At 41.2% G+C, this 17,503-nt stretch overlaps 4 protein-coding genes and 1 non-coding gene across 5 annotated transcripts; 1 reads left to right on the top strand and 4 right to left on the bottom strand.

Moving 5' to 3' along the window:
* Window positions 1–100: 100 nt before the first annotated feature.
* V1514DRAFT_338485 (uncharacterized protein) lies at window positions 101–6,200 on the bottom strand. The gene is made up of 4 exons (XM_066928843.1): window positions 3,936–6,200; window positions 3,336–3,874; window positions 721–3,265; window positions 101–668 (listed from the first exon to the last, which is right to left on the bottom strand). The coding sequence occupies exons 1-4, from the start codon at window positions 6,061–6,063 to the stop codon at window positions 394–396; spliced, it is 5,487 nt and encodes a 1,828-aa protein (XP_066780811.1). The 5' UTR covers window positions 6,064–6,200; the 3' UTR covers window positions 101–393.
* Window positions 6,201–8,628: 2,428 nt separating this feature from the next.
* On the top strand, window positions 8,629–10,414 carry V1514DRAFT_338481 (uncharacterized protein). The gene is made up of 3 exons (XM_066928842.1): window positions 8,629–9,301; window positions 9,375–9,459; window positions 9,524–10,414. The coding sequence occupies exons 1-3, from the start codon at window positions 8,952–8,954 to the stop codon at window positions 10,169–10,171; spliced, it is 1,083 nt and encodes a 360-aa protein (XP_066780810.1). The 5' UTR covers window positions 8,629–8,951; the 3' UTR covers window positions 10,172–10,414.
* On the bottom strand, window positions 10,342–14,805 carry V1514DRAFT_216991 (P-loop containing nucleoside triphosphate hydrolase protein). The gene is made up of 2 exons (XM_066924708.1): window positions 14,226–14,805; window positions 10,342–14,163 (listed from the first exon to the last, which is right to left on the bottom strand). Exons 1-2 carry the CDS (start codon window positions 14,505–14,507, stop codon window positions 10,513–10,515), a joined length of 3,933 nt encoding a protein of 1,310 aa, XP_066780809.1. The 5' UTR covers window positions 14,508–14,805; the 3' UTR covers window positions 10,342–10,512.
* On the bottom strand, window positions 14,644–16,050 carry V1514DRAFT_338477 (uncharacterized protein). The gene is made up of 2 exons (XM_066928841.1): window positions 15,890–16,050; window positions 14,644–15,827 (listed from the first exon to the last, which is right to left on the bottom strand). Exons 1-2 carry the CDS (start codon window positions 15,957–15,959, stop codon window positions 14,923–14,925), a joined length of 975 nt encoding a protein of 324 aa, XP_066780808.1. The 5' UTR covers window positions 15,960–16,050; the 3' UTR covers window positions 14,644–14,922.
* A 1,076-nt stretch (window positions 16,051–17,126) lies between these two features.
* On the bottom strand, window positions 17,127–17,218 carry V1514DRAFT_t108. The gene has a single exon. It is a non-coding gene; the product is annotated as a tRNA-Arg (tRNA).
* Between the last annotated feature and the right edge of the window lie 285 nt (window positions 17,219–17,503).

Raw genomic sequence — 17,503 nt, 5'->3', positions numbered from 1 at the left:
ATCATGATAATGAAAGTCAAATAGAACACGATAAGAATTGTGGCAAAAAAAAAAAAAAAATTGAAGGGTGTGTAGGGAAGAATCTTTTATTATCATTTACAAGCGGTATTGGCCTCCAATTCCTCATCAGCTGTCACAAACTAGCAGTGAATAAACTTCTTTGTTGCAGCTTAGTTACATTGAATCAGGCATATATTAAAAAGCTCAATTTTAAAAACATTAATGAAAACAAATATATAAATTTCTGCTATATAATATGTACAGTTTTGCTTGATTAATATACGATTGATTTTGATACCCATAAATTAATTCAATAGTAATTGGATTAAAACTACTTCGAACCAGTAAGCTATTCATAATTGTCTTTGGCAGATTAATTTTCTTTTTTTTTGGTTACCCACTTGCAGTCTTGATCGCTGCTTCAGGTGGCTGACGCATCCGCCACACGCCAACTTTTAATTTTTCGACCGTCTCCTGAGGTACAAATGCTAGCTGTTTTTGTGACCAAGTCGGAGAAGAGCCCTCACCTGAAACCCACCGTGGAACTCCAAATAATCCAACTCGAACATTCCAAAGGTCATCCTTATTTTTCGGATTTTCAATAAAATTGGCCAGCGTGCCAGCCAAGTCAGTTGATACAGAGTTGACCTGCGGTGTCCTGGTATGTACTATTTCGTGTCCTGTTAGTAATACATTTTAAGTCATTAATCATTCACTTACCATCGGCTGGAATAACAATGGCCTTCTCAGCATGATCGAGTTCGCCTTGGAGTCCAACTGCGAGTAACTTCTGCATCGAGTTCGATATTCCAGGCACTGTACTTGTGACAGCCAATCCGCGTGCTCGATCATGATCATCCACACGAGTTGTATCATCACCGGCCCATTTATCTGATATATCTGGTCCACCTAAACCTCGTAAAACTGCTCCGAAAGGCAATGACCCGTCATCGCTCCGGCGTTGAACAACACCTCGACGACTATCAGCATAAACAGTCAGCGAGTGTTTGAGCGCACGTGCATGAGCAATGTTTTTCTCAAGATCAAGATAAACAGGCCAATGATCAGCAGATTCAGTCTTTAACCATAATAATGACGATAACGGAGGAATCAAGCACGGCGCAGTTAGCTTCTCTGTTTTCACCTTGCCATCGGACATTTTATAACCAATAGACACCGGCATTACGATTGGCCTGGTTGTTTCAATATCTCGCACTATCAGGCACCGCTTTTGAATTGCAAAAGTCCAAAAATGTCGAAAAGCTTGCAGATGAACTTGATTATCCAACACGTCATTTGGATACTGCGGATAGAGAGCAATCACTAACCCAGCAATTCGTAATAAACTGTCATCGATTTTTTTTTCATTTCTAGATGCACTATTGCTATCATTAGAAACATTAAAACTGTACTCTCCACCTCCAGCAAACAACAGGCCAATAGCCAGATGAGTTGCTAGATGAGCGCCATATGTAACGCTAGCACCCACTGTTCCGTGAAGCCTTCTAAGTCGTCGTAGCACGCGCAAATCTCCTGTTCCTGCCATTACGACAGCACAACTTAACGCCAATGAACTTTGGCAACTTCGCACGGTTGACTTCGTCGTCCTTTCATCATGACTATTTGCTGGAAGCGAATTAAGCCGAATAAATTGGTCCAGGTAGTAAATCAGTGTCGATATGGCGTCCGTGTCTCCAGTTCCGGCATAACGAATTGCCATTGAAAAACACAAACCACAAACAATGTTTATCAACGGCAAATCATCACTATCAAGTGTGGTTATATTTTGCAATGACACCCGATCTCGCAAAAACGGACGAATCGAATTTGCTATCCATTCTCGCGTGCTCCCTATATTAGACCACATAATCAATCTGCTAGCAAAAGTTCGAAGTAATAACAAATCTGGCCTAACATACTCAAATAAAATTTCTGTTTCTGGAACATCAATCTTTTGCGCCATGCTGGCATTCTCAGATTTAAGATAAATGAGTAGCAGTCCCATAATACAACCAGCTGCGCTTTTATCTAAAATATGGTGTAATTGAGCAAACGCTCCACCAGACACACCCGAACCCACACTGCCTAAGTGAGTACTGCTATTGCTTCCCGTATTGCCAGTCCCAATAGCAAGAAGCCTCTCCATAAGATTCAAATCATTAAGGGTTTGCAATTTTGGTCCGCTTCCAATATTAATCAAACCCAAGGCAAATCCCGCTGCCAGTAGGTATCCCTCATCGTGTAATCGGTCATTCAACTCTCCCTGAGAACCTGTGCCAGCGGCGTCAGCGTATTGATTATTGGCATTTGCTGCAGCTTGTCTAGCATTATATCGAAACGCGTTATTGTTTTTGGCTCCTCCAGTTCGAATACCGGAAGCATTAAACTGATCAATCTCAGCAACCAAAATCTCACTCATTCGGCGGTGATAGGTTTTATAATACAGTAAACCAACACCCATAATTCCCGCAGTCTGCATTGAACCTGAAATGTTTAGATCTGCTGAACCAGCCGGAAGAAGAGCAACCACATGTACTGATAACACTTTTGTCATTTTAGGGTTCATGCTGCCCAGAAATGATGCCGACATGCCAATCAAGAGCGCAACGGATGTAAGCGTGTGTTTTGGTCGCAAGTAATTATATATATGCCATTCTGCTAGATGTTTTAAATGACCATTCAAGCCTAAGCCTAATAGGAAACCAGCATGCTGTGAAGACAGCTCATTTGGCTTATTAAATACGATCCAACTTCCTGTAATTTCTTTTGCATCCTTAGAAACACTTAGACCACTAGCCACACCATTGTGAAACAATCCCCAACATATATTTGGCTCGCTCATCAAATGTTTCTCTGCAGTAATAGTTGTCATACTTGGCTTCATCATTACGTTAAAATTCATCTTTGGAATTGGAAATTTCTCGGTAAGAAGTGGGACCCTTGCTGAATAAAAAAACCCGCCACGGCCAACTGGGACGGCTAAAGTGCGCAAACCAATCACCCGTGCTAACTCCGTTTGCGCTGTGTGCATATCAGCCTCGTTATAAGTAGTTGAAAGCAATCCATAATCAAATTTGCCGGACTGCATTTTGGTGGTTTGAAGCAACTTCTGAGCTTCGTGCATTCTCCTGTCTTCTCTAAATAGCTGCCGAGAAACATGAACCCTATCAAGCTCGGACACGCCATCCCATGGACCCAAACTATCTGCCTCAGTCAATACAGACTGCATGATCTGATTCATCTCACGTGGCCTATCACGAAATATCTAGATTAAGAATTAGTTACTCGAAAAACGACATCAAAAAAAAAAAAAAAAAAAAAAAAAGATTTCTTACAGTAGGCTTGAAAATCTCCACTTCTGTAAGCCCATTTCCAAGTTCTACCAATTTCTTCAAGTCTCGTCTGCCAATCAATTCAAGTGCATCCACGTCCCAATCGGTAGGAGTGTTCTCCTGGCAGCTCACAATAGCTTCTTTAAATAGAAGCAAAATTCCCTCAGGCAAGCGTTCAATTTCATTGAGAAGTAATCTTCCTTTTGATAAGTCTTGGCGTTCAAAACATAATTGAGAACCTTGTGAAAGTAAAGAAAGCGAATCTAATAGTTTTTCCAAGATCTCACGATATACATTTTCTGAAGCAGCAGTTTTTATAATATCAAAAATTTCACAAATAAATTTCGAACGGGGAAGGACGGTTGCGAGACTTTTCTTTGTGGATGAAGACGTAGATTGACTAATATGTTGTTGTGAATACACATCGTATAAGGTTGGCATCTTCATCGTTTGTAAATCAGGCGGCGTTATTAGCAAATGATAAAATACCGACAAAATATTGACAGGCGAGGACAAAATCATGGGTGAAGTAAATCTCGGTACTTTTGCCAAATTTGTTAGTGAATTTATAGTAAAATCCTAATTGGCGTAAATAGGTCTTACCTTCATCATATACTATATTCCAAATTGAGTACGAATTATTCCATTCATCTGACCAACCTAGCCATCTTACTAGTTGTCCAATGACAAGTTCTAAATTATGCTTCGCTTCTGAAGCTGCAATATCTAACTTCAATTCTTCAACTAAAAGATGCAAAGCGCAAACAGTAAATGGTCGGTGCTGAGTCCAATCACTCACAATGTCAGGAATGGAGCTGATATCATTTGCCAATTTGATCGCCTTGTTAATCTCTTGCTCGAAATACCACTTGTTGTTCTTAAATTGGTCAAAAAAGGCTTGATCAAATGAATCATTACGACAGTCTAGGTTTTCAGAGCTAAGCATAATGAGCTGTTTCCATGCATTATCCGGTGTGTCTTTTTCGACAGTAATATTTTGCTGACCGGGCCCAATCCATGAAGCAAATATTGCAACAATTAATGCATCCCACTCTTTAGAAATTTTGGTTTGCGATGATCTTTGCAAAGCAGCCGAAAAATAAAAATTTAATCGTTCTTGTCGAGTAAGATCAAGAATCGAGTTAATGACTTGAATAGATTTTGAAACATAAAAAGATTCGGGAACCTGAACAATTTCAATTCGTTGCAAACTTTGGTCAGATAGTCGTAATGATACTTTGTTGTTAACTGCATATTCTAAACTGACAACATCGTCAGGTGCATGAATTTGTGGTGAGTATAACCTCAGAAATGGATTAAATAATTTAATGGTTTGATCTAATTGTAGAACCATGATTTGTGATTGTTTTGTTAGTTGATCATCGGTACTGCTTGAATTTGCGATAGGAACGGCGTCCATGACTGTAAGCTTAATTGAATCTTGAAATCTTAGTGTTGCACCTTCCAAGCTAAATATTAAAACGAGTAACCGCTGAGCATCTTTGTTCATTAATCCCAAAACTTGCAGCTTTAAATCTTTATTAACAATGTTAAAACATTTAATCTGATTTTTATTTGTGACTTCGATTGGGAACGACTCTATATGAGTAAATTCAATTTCCTTTTTCAAACTTTCGATGTCATACCACCATGACACGAAAGGTGCCGACAAGCCACCAAACCCGCTTCCGGATTGAATAATTTCTGAAGCGTCAATACCACCTGCGCCCATTCTATCGATAGTTAATGACGTGTCAGCTCTGGAGCTTGAAACTCTTCGCGTGTTCCCTGGTATGGAAGATAAGTCCAACGATGCAATAGTGTCTTCCGTCATTGACTGCAACATGGATGACCGACGTCTAGACATTGTTCGCCTCTTTGCTGGCAAATTTCCATCTGCAGATAAATATCTAAATTGATAAACATGGATTGATTTGGTAATATTGTCATACGTTGCACCTAAAACAGCATGCTGCTGCCCTTCAATCTGCCTGTTCGATACATAAATTAATTCTTCACTATGTAAAAATCCAGATACATTGGTTGTCGCTCCAGATACTGTAGCAGGGATATGTCGTATCACTTGACCAAGGTCTGCCATTGCATCTGTCAAAGAGAAAAACTGTGGCAGATTTGACTTGGCAGACGGTGCCAACAGATCATCACTGATGTTGCCGTATTGAAATTCATTCAATTCTGTTATTTTCCTTTGCAAAATTAAGCCTCGTTCGGTAGAAAACACGTTGCCAACTTCAAAAGGGATGTTCACCACAAACCGAGATCCATTAACAAAAAAAATATGAGCGAACTCCTTAAGCACGACGACAATAGCACGATTCCGCTTAATAAGACGCTTAGATTTTTTTAGTTTGCCATAACCTTTTTTCTTTTGAGAGGCATCCGTACTGGCGGCCGCAGCAGCAACGTGTTTTGACGAAGCCGGCTCAGGATCATCAAAATGAGTGAACAAGGCATGCGTTACGATGTCACCCGGGAAGCCAAACTTTCTTTTCAACACTCCGCATTCAAACCACAAAACTGAATGAGAAGCCACAACCAATTCTTCGGTTGCATTAACAAGGTTCCAAGCTATAATATCTTGCGGCGATGCATAATCTAGTGCTGTTGTTTCTGATTGAGGTACAGAGTGTGGACCATGGTTGACAGTAGCGAGATAAACCGGTGACGCAAATCCAGTTGAAGTATTGAGTTCACCCGAATTATGATTCATTACTCGTTCTAAAATTATTGTTCATTAACGTTATGCCATTGCTTTTTGTCTACTTTCTGTATCTCGTCATGAATAAAATGGCATATCGTTTTAGTTTCTGTTTATTTATTTCACGCGCTTCTTCAGCGACGTTTTAGAGTCAACCGGGATAACCCTCCGCCCAAGATTTTATACAGGCGTAATACTCACAACGAAAACCCAGATCGTGACGTCCACGTGTAAGGTACAAATAACTACTTGTAAATTAATATGATTATACACTACATTAACTTATTGTTAACTAGTTATCTGAACAATCTGAACGGCTCTTAAACAAATTTGTCATTTTGCTTTTTCACTTCGTCCTTAAAAATCGGCATCGAATTCTACTTTGCTTTCAGAAACCTTGCCACACGAACTTTTTTCTCGACGTTCCTTCATTCTCACTGTTTTTCTCTTCCTCACTCCAAGCTACTGTTTGGTAATGATTCACATACATTTTCAGTATCATCTTGCGAGTCACCCCTGCATATTCAGGTTGCATAAACCAACCGCTTGATTTCCAAAAAAATTATATCTAGATTGGCAACGCAACTCTAATTTTTTCAAACAGTTGCACATGGAGAGGTTCATAGCACTTGACGATGTGCTTACAAAGAAGGAATCGACCACGCAAAGAAGGACTTGCAAGCACAAAGCAAGATTACTGGATTTGTATGGTATTTCTTTAATCTATCGGGATGTACCACTTTACAAGCTTTTTTCTTCATTTTTTTCTTTCAGAGGCCTTGAAGACGCGGCGTTGCACATTTGTAATGGCTCTCTTCCTATGGGACAAATCAGGGAGAACGCGATATGGAAGGATCCACACTATAAGGTTCACACGCGACTGACTGATTCTATGGAGATGGTTGTATTTTTGAATTCTCCAATGCGACTCAGCAATCATCGCAGTCTTTGTAGTTGAGTGATTATTTTGGTCTACTTATTCATTTCTCATTTTTTTTTTCCTTTTAATACCCAAAACTCATCTAAATGCTAATTCAGTAAAGCAGAGAAGATGAAATATTCAAGCATTAAAAAATTTTGTGAGAGAAAAATAGCTATGATATTGCAATTATAATTATTACATATCATTATAATCTATTACATCGTAACCCAAGCACTCCAATATTGTCGTTGCATATGAAGTGTCTTCAACACCCTTGAATGGAACAAACCCAGGTGGTCTTTGCTTTTAAAGCTGTTTCTCTCGAATGATTGCAATCCTTTCTTTCTCGGAAACATCAAGATCCAGATTTTCCTGCTGGGATCGTAATAGCCGGACTCGAGACTCTTTGCCAGTGCCATCATCTTTAGCAATCACTTCTGCAATTCTAGCAGCCTTACAAGCCCTTTTTCTTGTATTCTTCAACACGGCCTTCCGCTGTTTTAGGCCTTTGCTATTCTTTGCCACTTGAACGACCTTTTTTTTCACAGATTTTACAAACGCAGACATCAATGGGAACAAAGTCCATGCAAACCGAGCAAATAAAAATTCCACTTTGCATGATTTAATCGGAAGTCACGTAGCATTGTGATAAAATACACTTAGATTGCGTGAAAGTCTCACCATAGGGATACAATAACCGGTAGCATCCTCAGGATACAATACAAAGTTTTTGTTATCAAATACTTTGTGTACATCCGCTCGCATTAACAACATATTTCCATAGTCATCGATTATCAAATGTGCATCAAGAGAGAGATTTCGATTCCATATTCTCATCGAATTCTTCTCAAACAACTCAAGCTGTTGCCGTGGAATGATATGGGCAACTGTAGTTCTTTATCTGAAAGCGGTTATCCGACATTCCCTATCCCAAACATGGATTGTTCCTGAACATGACGATATAGGCCATTACATTGCTCGCTGTTTGATGAAGGAGGCATAGAAGATGGGAACTTCCAATCTTTAAAGCATGTCACGACGGGCCATTTTATTTCTATTAGATTTGTTGAATACAAAGATCAAGCAAAAGCTTACAAAACTGGAAAAAATTAATTTAGCTACCCTTGTCGGAGCAAGTAATACCAATAATGCCGTGCCATAAGAACGTCATCCAAGTTTCCCTATAGTCGATCTTCCCCATCATGATCCGTAGACAACCAAACATCCCATCTATTGTCAGCAACTATTGCGCATGCATCAAGAATAAGTCCAAAATGGATTCGTCCTGTACTGTAGTCTAGGGCAAAAAATTAAAAAGCAGAGGGTCATAGCCTGGATGGTGATTATGGTGAATAAAGATCGCGTTATGGATCGAAATATCTTGAGATACACGAATAAATAAAGGATTGATAGTGTTTCCTACATCCTGTTGACTACGTAGATAGGCGTTAGATTTACTTCCCATTATAGAGTGCATGACATCACCACCTGCCGTGAGATGGCCCATGCGGCAGGTTCCGACAATGGTTACAAAAATTAAAATTTTGTAATTCCTTACATAACCCGGGTAGCCAGCCAATGGCACGGCGACTTGTACTACTTAACTAACGATTAAGGAGAGCGCCATAATGGAGATATTGTTATTGGTTTACATTATTAATTACAGGTCACGTGCAAAGCCATTACGCCACAATTCAACCGACGTTTCAACCAACAACCAAGTTTCTATGATATCGTGCATGAAAAACGATAAAAACTTTACGTAATTCATCTGACTTATTGTGGAAAAAAAAATTTCGGAGAAAAAGAATGTTTCTATTTTCAATAAGTGAGTACATTGGCTTTATATAAAGTCCTGAATCAGGGTAAGTTACAGGCGGACGCGGTTGCCATTGCGGACGCGTCAACCTTTTGTATTCGTCAGAACTTCAAACATACCACAAGCAAGAGCAGGAACGGCAGTCCGAGCCCAAATGACATGTCGGTGACCACAGCAAACAAGCGTCAACGTGTTGTCATGCCAAATTCAGCCGACACGACTTTTGTTCCTGTAATTTATGGTCCTGTGGCATGGAGTGCTTTTGAACTGCAATGCCTGGCAAGAGCAGTCGCGAGCACAAAGTTCGAAGGCTACATTGATTCATATCAGTGGTGGCACGGGCCAGGGTGTCGTCTTCCGGGATTGCAGTCAACTCATTCTGTTGAGTCGTACCTGTGGCACATGGTAACTTGGAATTATAACGCAAACTATATCCAGCCAGCAGGAGGAGTTTTGAGATCTACGAGCGAGATATACGTAAAGTGGAACGCGTGTGCTGCTAGTGCGGAGTAAGTTTAGCTCAATTTTTGATGGTAGCTTGCACAAGCAAAATGGTAGTAAAATATTAATTTTGTTTAATAGCATTATCCTTAAGTACGAATACCCTCATAATAAAGATTGGTTTGAACTGCCTCCATTAACTCAATCTACTCTATTGGCTGGTCATGTACGTTTTACTCGTGATTTTTGATGCTGTTATTAAATTAATCCTTCTCAACGTCATTAATTAGGAAACATTATCTCAAGAAATATATCCATTGGTCAACGACGCGTTTGTTCGGTTCAATAGGAGACGGTCTAAACTTTTAAATAGCAGCATTATAGATCTTCAGTACATGCTGGGCCTTAAAAACCCTATATTAGCCTTTCAATACTGGACTTACGAAAAAGAATTAAAATTTGATTCACGGCTCAAGCATCAAATGAAACGAATTGCAGATCATGGATTAACGTCACCTGAATTGGACCGGTTCAGGCAATCATTAACCACAATCCATGGCGGAAACAAAAAACAACAGGCAAGATCTGAAACAGAATCAAAATCAGAATCAGAATCAGAAGCGGCACGGGGTCTAACCCCGTTAACTCCAATAAGCAATAATGTTTTAAACCGGCCTAACCGTAAAGCATCAAGATTCACTGACGCGATTCCGACTCCGAGTAAAACACCAATTTTCTATTCCAAAATGACGCAGATGCGGAAATCATATGTACTCCCAGGTGCTTCATCTGATGTAAATGATATATCATGCAAATCCAAGCCGATTGCGACAGGTGCAACCCCGCCGGCACGGTATAGTTCCGATACTGAATTAGAAGAACTTGGCAACGTCGGATCTTCTTCTCCTGCACGATGTCGGAATGACGCTATTTTTTGATCAAGGCTTGATCAATAACTACTATTATAATTGAAGTCAGTTTTGGTAGTTTTTGGGTCATCTTTTGGCACATGAGAACGTAAACCACCACTTCAAAAGCATTTTATCCTTTTACAATTTTTTAAAAGGCATTATTCAATAAGCTTCGTGAAAGAACCCCCCCTTCTAATAAACATCATTCCAAAAAAAATTCCATTCCAACAAAAGCAATAAAAAAAAATCAATTTCTATAATTGTTCCAAGTATTAACAAATACCTCAAGATGTACCAGAAAAAAAAAAAAACCAAAAACAATAAAATCTTCCAAAAACCTTCCTAATACATAAATGCATAATCTAAATCTATGCGGTCTTGTCCAATCCTTGCAACTTAACCAATTCAAAATATTTGCCTTGCAACTTAACCAACTCTGCATGAGTTCCGACTTCAACCACCTTGCCACCATCAAACACGTAAATCACATCCGCGTTTTGAATCGTACTCAATCGATGTGCTACGGCAATCGTGGTCCGGCCCTTGGCAGCCGAATCAAGCGCATCTTGCACGACTTTTTCTGATTCCGAATCCAAAGCCGAAGTGGCCTCGTCCAACAATAAGATCTTGGGATTGCGAATAAGCGCGCGCGCGATCGCAATTCGTTGCTTCTGGCCGCCAGATAAAAGAATACCCTTAGATCCGCACATGGTATCGTATCCATCTGGAAGTGACGTGATAAAATCATGAATATTTGCTTGCTTGCATGCGGCAACGAGGTCTTTTTCACTAACTTGATCTGCAGGTAACAACGATCCAAAAAGAACGTTTTCCCTAATAGAACCGGCATACAGCACCGGCTCTTGTTGTACAAGTGCAACATGCGATCGGTAAGAATTAATTTCAAGCGTAGAAATGTCCTTGCCATCAAGCAAGACCTGGCCATCAAGTGGTCGGTAAAATGATTCAATCAGCGAAATCGTGGTCGACTTGCCGCATCCAGACATGCCTACTAATGCTGCATATTGGCCCTTTTTAACCGACAAGTTTAAGCCACGCAAAACAGGCACGTGCGGCCGCGTGGGATATCTGAAATGCACGTCACGAAATTCGATATCGCCCTCAACCGATTCGACAACTTGTCCTTCATGACTCCACGCATCAACTTCAGGAATGGAGTCCATCAAACGCTTAATATTTTCAGCTGCACTCTGAGCCTTGCCCATGTCTGGCGCAAACGAAAACACGATACCCGCAGCCTGGGATCCCATAATCATGGCAATAAACGTGATGAAAAATTGAACGGTTGAATACTCACCCGATTGCAAGAACCTGCTGCCCCACCAAAATGACAGTGCCATGATAAAAAAACTGATACCTTGAGACATGCCATACAAAAATGCAGATTGATTGGTGGCGGATCTGGAAGCCTTGATCTGATACTGCAACGATTCATGATACGCGTTCCAAACGTCGTCCTCCCGAGTGAGCGAGACAACAGTGCGGATGGCTGCAGCAGCCTCGCAAGCCTGAGCTGCAGATTTGCCATGAGATTTCTTGATTTGCTTCTCAAACCGGGACTGCATGGAAAATCTAAAATATCCACAACCGATCAAGACTGGAACACAAGCTGCGCAAACGATGGCAATTTTTGGCGCCACTGAAAGCGCCAACACGAGGCCGGCAATAACATTGACACTAGCGTTCAAGATTTGACCCAGCGTGGCACCAGATAATCCCTCTACAGATTGCGCATCCCTGGACAACGTCGCCGTAAGCATGCCGGTTGAATTCTCGTCTTTATCGAAAAACGCAATATCCTGACGCAATATTTGCTTAAAAGATTGCAACCTGATCCGACGTACTAATGTCTGAGCCACGTACGCCAAGCATCCATTCGTGACCACAAACGCAAACGACTCAACAAACGCCAGCATGAAAAAAAGACCGGCAAAAAGGTTGATCGTCCGGCGCATGGAGGAATATTCGCTCGGGTTAGACTGGAACGCAGCAATACAGTTGGCGTACAACACTGACGTGACCGGATAACCCAGACCGTTGATGAACGCACTAAAGCCGCCAATAAACATCCATTTATGCTCTGGCGTGGATAACTTGAACACGGTTACGATCAGTTCCCATACTGAATAAGTTTTTTCTTCCTTTGTATCCTTGTTTTCCAACGCAATGCTTGATACCGATCGCGCACTCGCACGAGTGACAGTCTTTTCCAGAATCGCAGCATCGTCAAGATTGTCATTCTCAACCACATCGTCATCTTTGTTAGCAAGCTTGTTTTCAGCCTCACTCTTTTCAGTTTCAATCTTTTGCGCCTCTACCAGGTTAAAATACTCAGCCTTGTGATCGAGCAATTCGTTGTGCGTGCCCATTTCGACAATGGCACCACGGGACATTACAACAATGCAATCGGCATCGCGGATTGTACTGAGACGGTGAGCAATCACAATAGTGGTTCGGTTTTTGGATGCTTTATCCAACGCATCCTGGACCACACCTTCGCTTTTAGTGTCCAGTGCAGAAGTGGCCTCGTCAAGAAGCAAAATCTTGGGATTACTAACAACCGCACGGGCAATCGCGATACGTTGCTTTTGACCACCAGATAACAAAAAGCCACGTTCACCAACGTCGGTATCAAGACCTTTTGGTAAGTTCTCAATAAATGATAACGCATTAGCCTGACGACATGCCTCAGTCACGAGCTCACGTTTCTCGACTTCAGACGAAAATTCGTAACTTGTTCCAATTAATCCGTGGGCAACATTTTCAAAAATTGAACACGAAAACAAAACCGGCTCTTGCGAGACTAGTGAAAATTGTTGGCGCAGCCATTTAAGATTTAGATTGGACGTGTCATGACCATCAAGCGTGATTTGACCTGCCACTGGAGAATAAAACCGTTCAATTAATCCAATGATCGTAGACTTACCCGAACCACTGGAACCGACCAAGGCAACAGTCTTTCCGGAAGGAATTTTCAAATTGAAATTATTTAGAATAACCACGTCAGGCCGCGAAGGATAAATAAATTTAATGTTTTTCAATTCAATCTCGCCCGCAACCGATTGGAGCTTGGCACCGGAAGAATCAGATGAATCGATCGCGCTGGCACGGTGGATCGTGGCAAAGATCTTGGCCGCAGCAGCTATTGCGTTGGTAATGTTCTTAAGATGAGGAGTAATGCTCGAAGCTGAAAAAGTACCCATCATCATGGCCATAAGAACAGAAATAACACTGCCGACATTAAGTTCATTTGATGCCAAAAACCGAGACCCTTGCCAGAACGACAACGAATAGTTGCAATAGACGGAAAACCACATGACGCCAATCATGGAACCCAACGCAATGCCTGCCCGCAAGCCCCATTTCTCAGTAACAGCTAGGTAGCTGTCATACTTTATCGCCAACCTGTCCTGAAGACCAAAAGCCTGAACGTTGCGAACGGACGAGATTACTTCTTCAGCCAGCGTGCCACCGACAGAGTAGCCCATCATTGACAACCTAAAGTACTTGAGCATAAATCTGGAAAAGATGCCGACGGTGGCAACGATAAACACAATGATGGAAAACAAAATGAACGTAAGCTTGTACGACCTAATAAACGCAACCACAACCGCAGCGACAAAAGTGGACGTGTTCTGCAGGAGATGGCCAATCTTATCAGACATGCCCTCTTGAATCACAATCGTGTCAGCAGAGATGCGGGTGGTAATTTCTCCAGATCCAAGCTTATCAAAATAGGCAATGTTCTGTCGCAAGGTAGCCCTCAGGTATTCCTCCCTGATGCGAGCAGATAACACTTCGCCACGGTCCATGAGCAAAAAAGTGCCAATATAAGAAAACACAATGTCTGCAATGCCAATGTACACAAAATAAGTAGCCAATCGGTCGACGGTGGACCTAAAATCAGGTACATAACCTTGGTCGTACTCTTCCTGGCCAAAATCCATTCTCCTGCTACCAATTTCAGTGAAGGACTGAGTAATATTGCCAAACACGACCTGCAAAAAAAAATTGAGCATTGAAAAAAAAAAAAAATAAAATAAAAAAAAAAATCACATACGGTCATAAGTGGACGCATTACGCCAGACAGAATACTACTAACAAATGCAATTACTAGCAAGGCCTTGTCCGTGCCGTCAGCAAACGAATACAACGTCCAAAACGTGGCCTTAAAGTCAGACACTTTGACCTGGCTTCGAAGAACTTCTGCCGTGGCAAGTGGTAAGCCTGAAAATTCATCGCTTTCAACCTGAACGAGCGGAGTCGTCTCGGATACGGAAATAACGGGATCCCGCTTTTCTTCAAAATCCGATTCGGACGATGTTTCTGAATCGACTCCCATATTGGAGCTCGTTGAAACGTAAAAAAAAAGTCTGTAAATAACTAAAAGAAAAATAAAAAAAGAGAAGGGAACAAGTTAAATAAACGGTTCATATTAATATGCACGTCAGCTTCGTCGTGTTCCGTATAGTTTAATTTGGGAACTTTACAAGTCTGGGGACGGAATTTAAAATTTTAAAATTTAAATTGCGCCTCAAATGGCGTCAAACCCCGAAGACATGCATAATAATAGTACGTGTTGGTTACAATCGATGGAATATAATAATAATACATATAACTAGTACTAACTAGACAATTTATTGTAGCTAGTATGTTGTTGTGTAGTAGTTATAATGTAGATTAACATAAGTTACAGGCAGTTGATTTTGTTAATTCGTAAATTATTTCATTCTCTTTTCCTTTTTTCTTTTTTTTTCTTAAGCAGAGACCTTCTCCTTGAGGTAGTCAAGCAAGACGTTAGTATCAATGGCAAACTTTCGAATGCCCTCAGACAACTTTTCGGTAGACATTTGGTCGTCGTTCAAACCGAATCTGAACGCGGACTCGTCGTCGATGAACGACACCTTTTCAATGTCAAGCGAGGCGGTAGCAGCGGCATCAAGCTTCTTTGGCACTGACTCGTTTGAGTTGAAGAGCTCTTCGAGAAGTGAGGGGGAAATGGTCAAGAAATCAACGCCAGCGAGCTCCTTGATTTCACTGGTGTTTCTGAAAGAAGCACCCATGACGATGGTCTTGTATCCAAACTTCTTGTAATAGTTGAAAATGTTCTTGACCGAGTGAACACCGGGGTCCTCGGCACCGGTGTAGGTCTTGCCGGTGCTGGCCTTGAACCAGTCAAGAATGCGGCCGACGAAGGGCGAGATCAGGGTAGCATTGGCCTCAGCAGCAGCAACAGCCTGAACAAATGAAAACAACAAGGTAAGATTAACGTGGATACCGTGCTTGGCTTCGAGCTCGCGAGCAGCCTGAATACCTTCGTAGGTAGAGGCGATCTTAATGAGCACACGGTCAGATGGGATGCCCTGCTGTTTGTACAAGTCAATGATCTTGAGGGCCTTTGCGACAGTGGCGTCCTTGTTGAACGACAAGCGAGCATCAACCTCGGTCGAAACTCTGCCGGGAACGATCTTGAGGATCTCGCGGCCGAACTCGACCAAGAGGCTGTCGAGGGCCTCTTCGGCCTGAGCAGCAGGAGTGTCGGCGTGCTTCTTGCCGTATACAACAGCAGCATCAATCAAGGCAGCATACTCGGGCTTCTTAGCAGCGGCAAGAATTAATGAAGGATTGGTGGTGGCGTCCTGGGGCTTGTACTTTGCGATGGCTGCAGAAAAAAACGGGTGGAGTCAGAACAGAACACCCAACAACGCAATTAAAACAACATACATTCAAAGTCGCCAGAGTCAGAAACAACGACGGTGCCAGAGGCCTTGAGCTGATCGAGAGAAGAAGACATCGTGAATTTGGAGAAGAATTGATGGATTGTAAACGAAGTGGCAAAATGATGGGGTCGGTAAGCGGAAGCAAAAGCAAAAGAAGAAGCAGAAGCAATAAATATAATACGGCGGGCGAGACACGCCCGCCCAACCCGTTCGGACCGTGCACCCCCGGTGCTGACTTAGACATGACGTAAGCTAATGGGGGTTGGGGTCGGGTTGGGGCTGGGGCTGGGGGGTGGGGGTTATGGCGCGTGCATGATATCATGATGCGTCACACCATGTTTTAACAAATGAATAAAAAACAAATCAGTACAAAAATTGCAATTAAAATAACCTTTTTCAAGATGATAATAATTGGTTGCCGCTGGAGACCGTGGTACGTCAAGATCAGTACTCCCAAGTACTAAATAACATTACCGTTCATCTCTTCTTCCATTTCAAAACACAAAACACAAACCTTTCCAAAATAATTATGTTTGCGTCCAAATATATGAATTGATCGACGAACAAATTTAGCTGAAAGCTAAATAAATAAATTAGGTGCACTGACAAATTAGTGTGCACCAAGTCTCAACTAAATTCATGATTGAAGTTCGCGATCAACAAAAGTGTCGACCTCCGTGGATTAAGTAATCAAGAACATGAAAAAGACGAGCCAGGGCAGGGTGTGACAATATTTAATTTCAATGTGCGCGGAATAACAACGTGTCCCGCTAATGTATGCACAACCCTGCCAATTTCTATTTCTACCGGCGCGCGCGATTAACATTCATCAGCCACCGCGCAGAAGGTTGAACCCTACTTACTGGTTTGCTACTAAGCACACCATAAAAAATGAATTAAATAATAAAAATCTTAAAGTAACCACGATTCCAAGTAATTTAGTTATATATTATAGTTGAGCTAGTTACAATTTTCCTATTATTATTAATTAATTCCTTGTCGAGTTCGTAAATAATTGAGCGTCCCACACTTGTCACCAAATAGTGACTAGATAAATTGAATCTAAAACAAAAAAAACCAACGAGTCAATTTAAAAACTGACGAGGAAGAACATAATTCAATAAAGGAATTGTATCATAATAACAAAATCTCCGTTTATTGACAATATTTGTCCTTTTTGAGGTATAAAAAAAAAATAAAAACATTATGTTCTTTGTAAGTAAAAAAAAAAAAATAGAAAGCGATGTTGACAGGACTCGAACCTGCAACCTTCGGAAGTTGTCAAGACAATCTAAACCGAAATCCGATGCGCTCACCATTGCGCCACAACACCATCGTTAAATTTTTATATAAAATTTAGATTTTTAAACTCTTATAAGCACGTGACTTTGCTTTTTTCTGTTATAATTATTTTCTCTACTCTTATATGCTTATATGGTTGATGTTCAATATTCATTTATAGAATAATATAATCGGGGTGCTGTATGGCTCCTTTTTAATAAGATAAAAAAAAAAAAAAAAAGGCCGACGACATTTCTTTCCTGATCACATCTGCGAGCGACGCAGATCAAGCCATGCTTTCACTGAAGTTATTCCGGGATTTGGGGGGAGGAAAGAT

This window comes from Lipomyces japonicus, assembly GCF_038497905.1.
Source record: "Lipomyces japonicus strain CBS 7319 unplaced genomic scaffold V1514scaffold_76, whole genome shotgun sequence".
Lineage (NCBI taxonomy): Eukaryota > Fungi > Ascomycota > Lipomycetes > Lipomycetales > Lipomycetaceae > Lipomyces > Lipomyces japonicus.
This window is presented reverse-complemented; position numbering and strand designations above follow the sequence as displayed.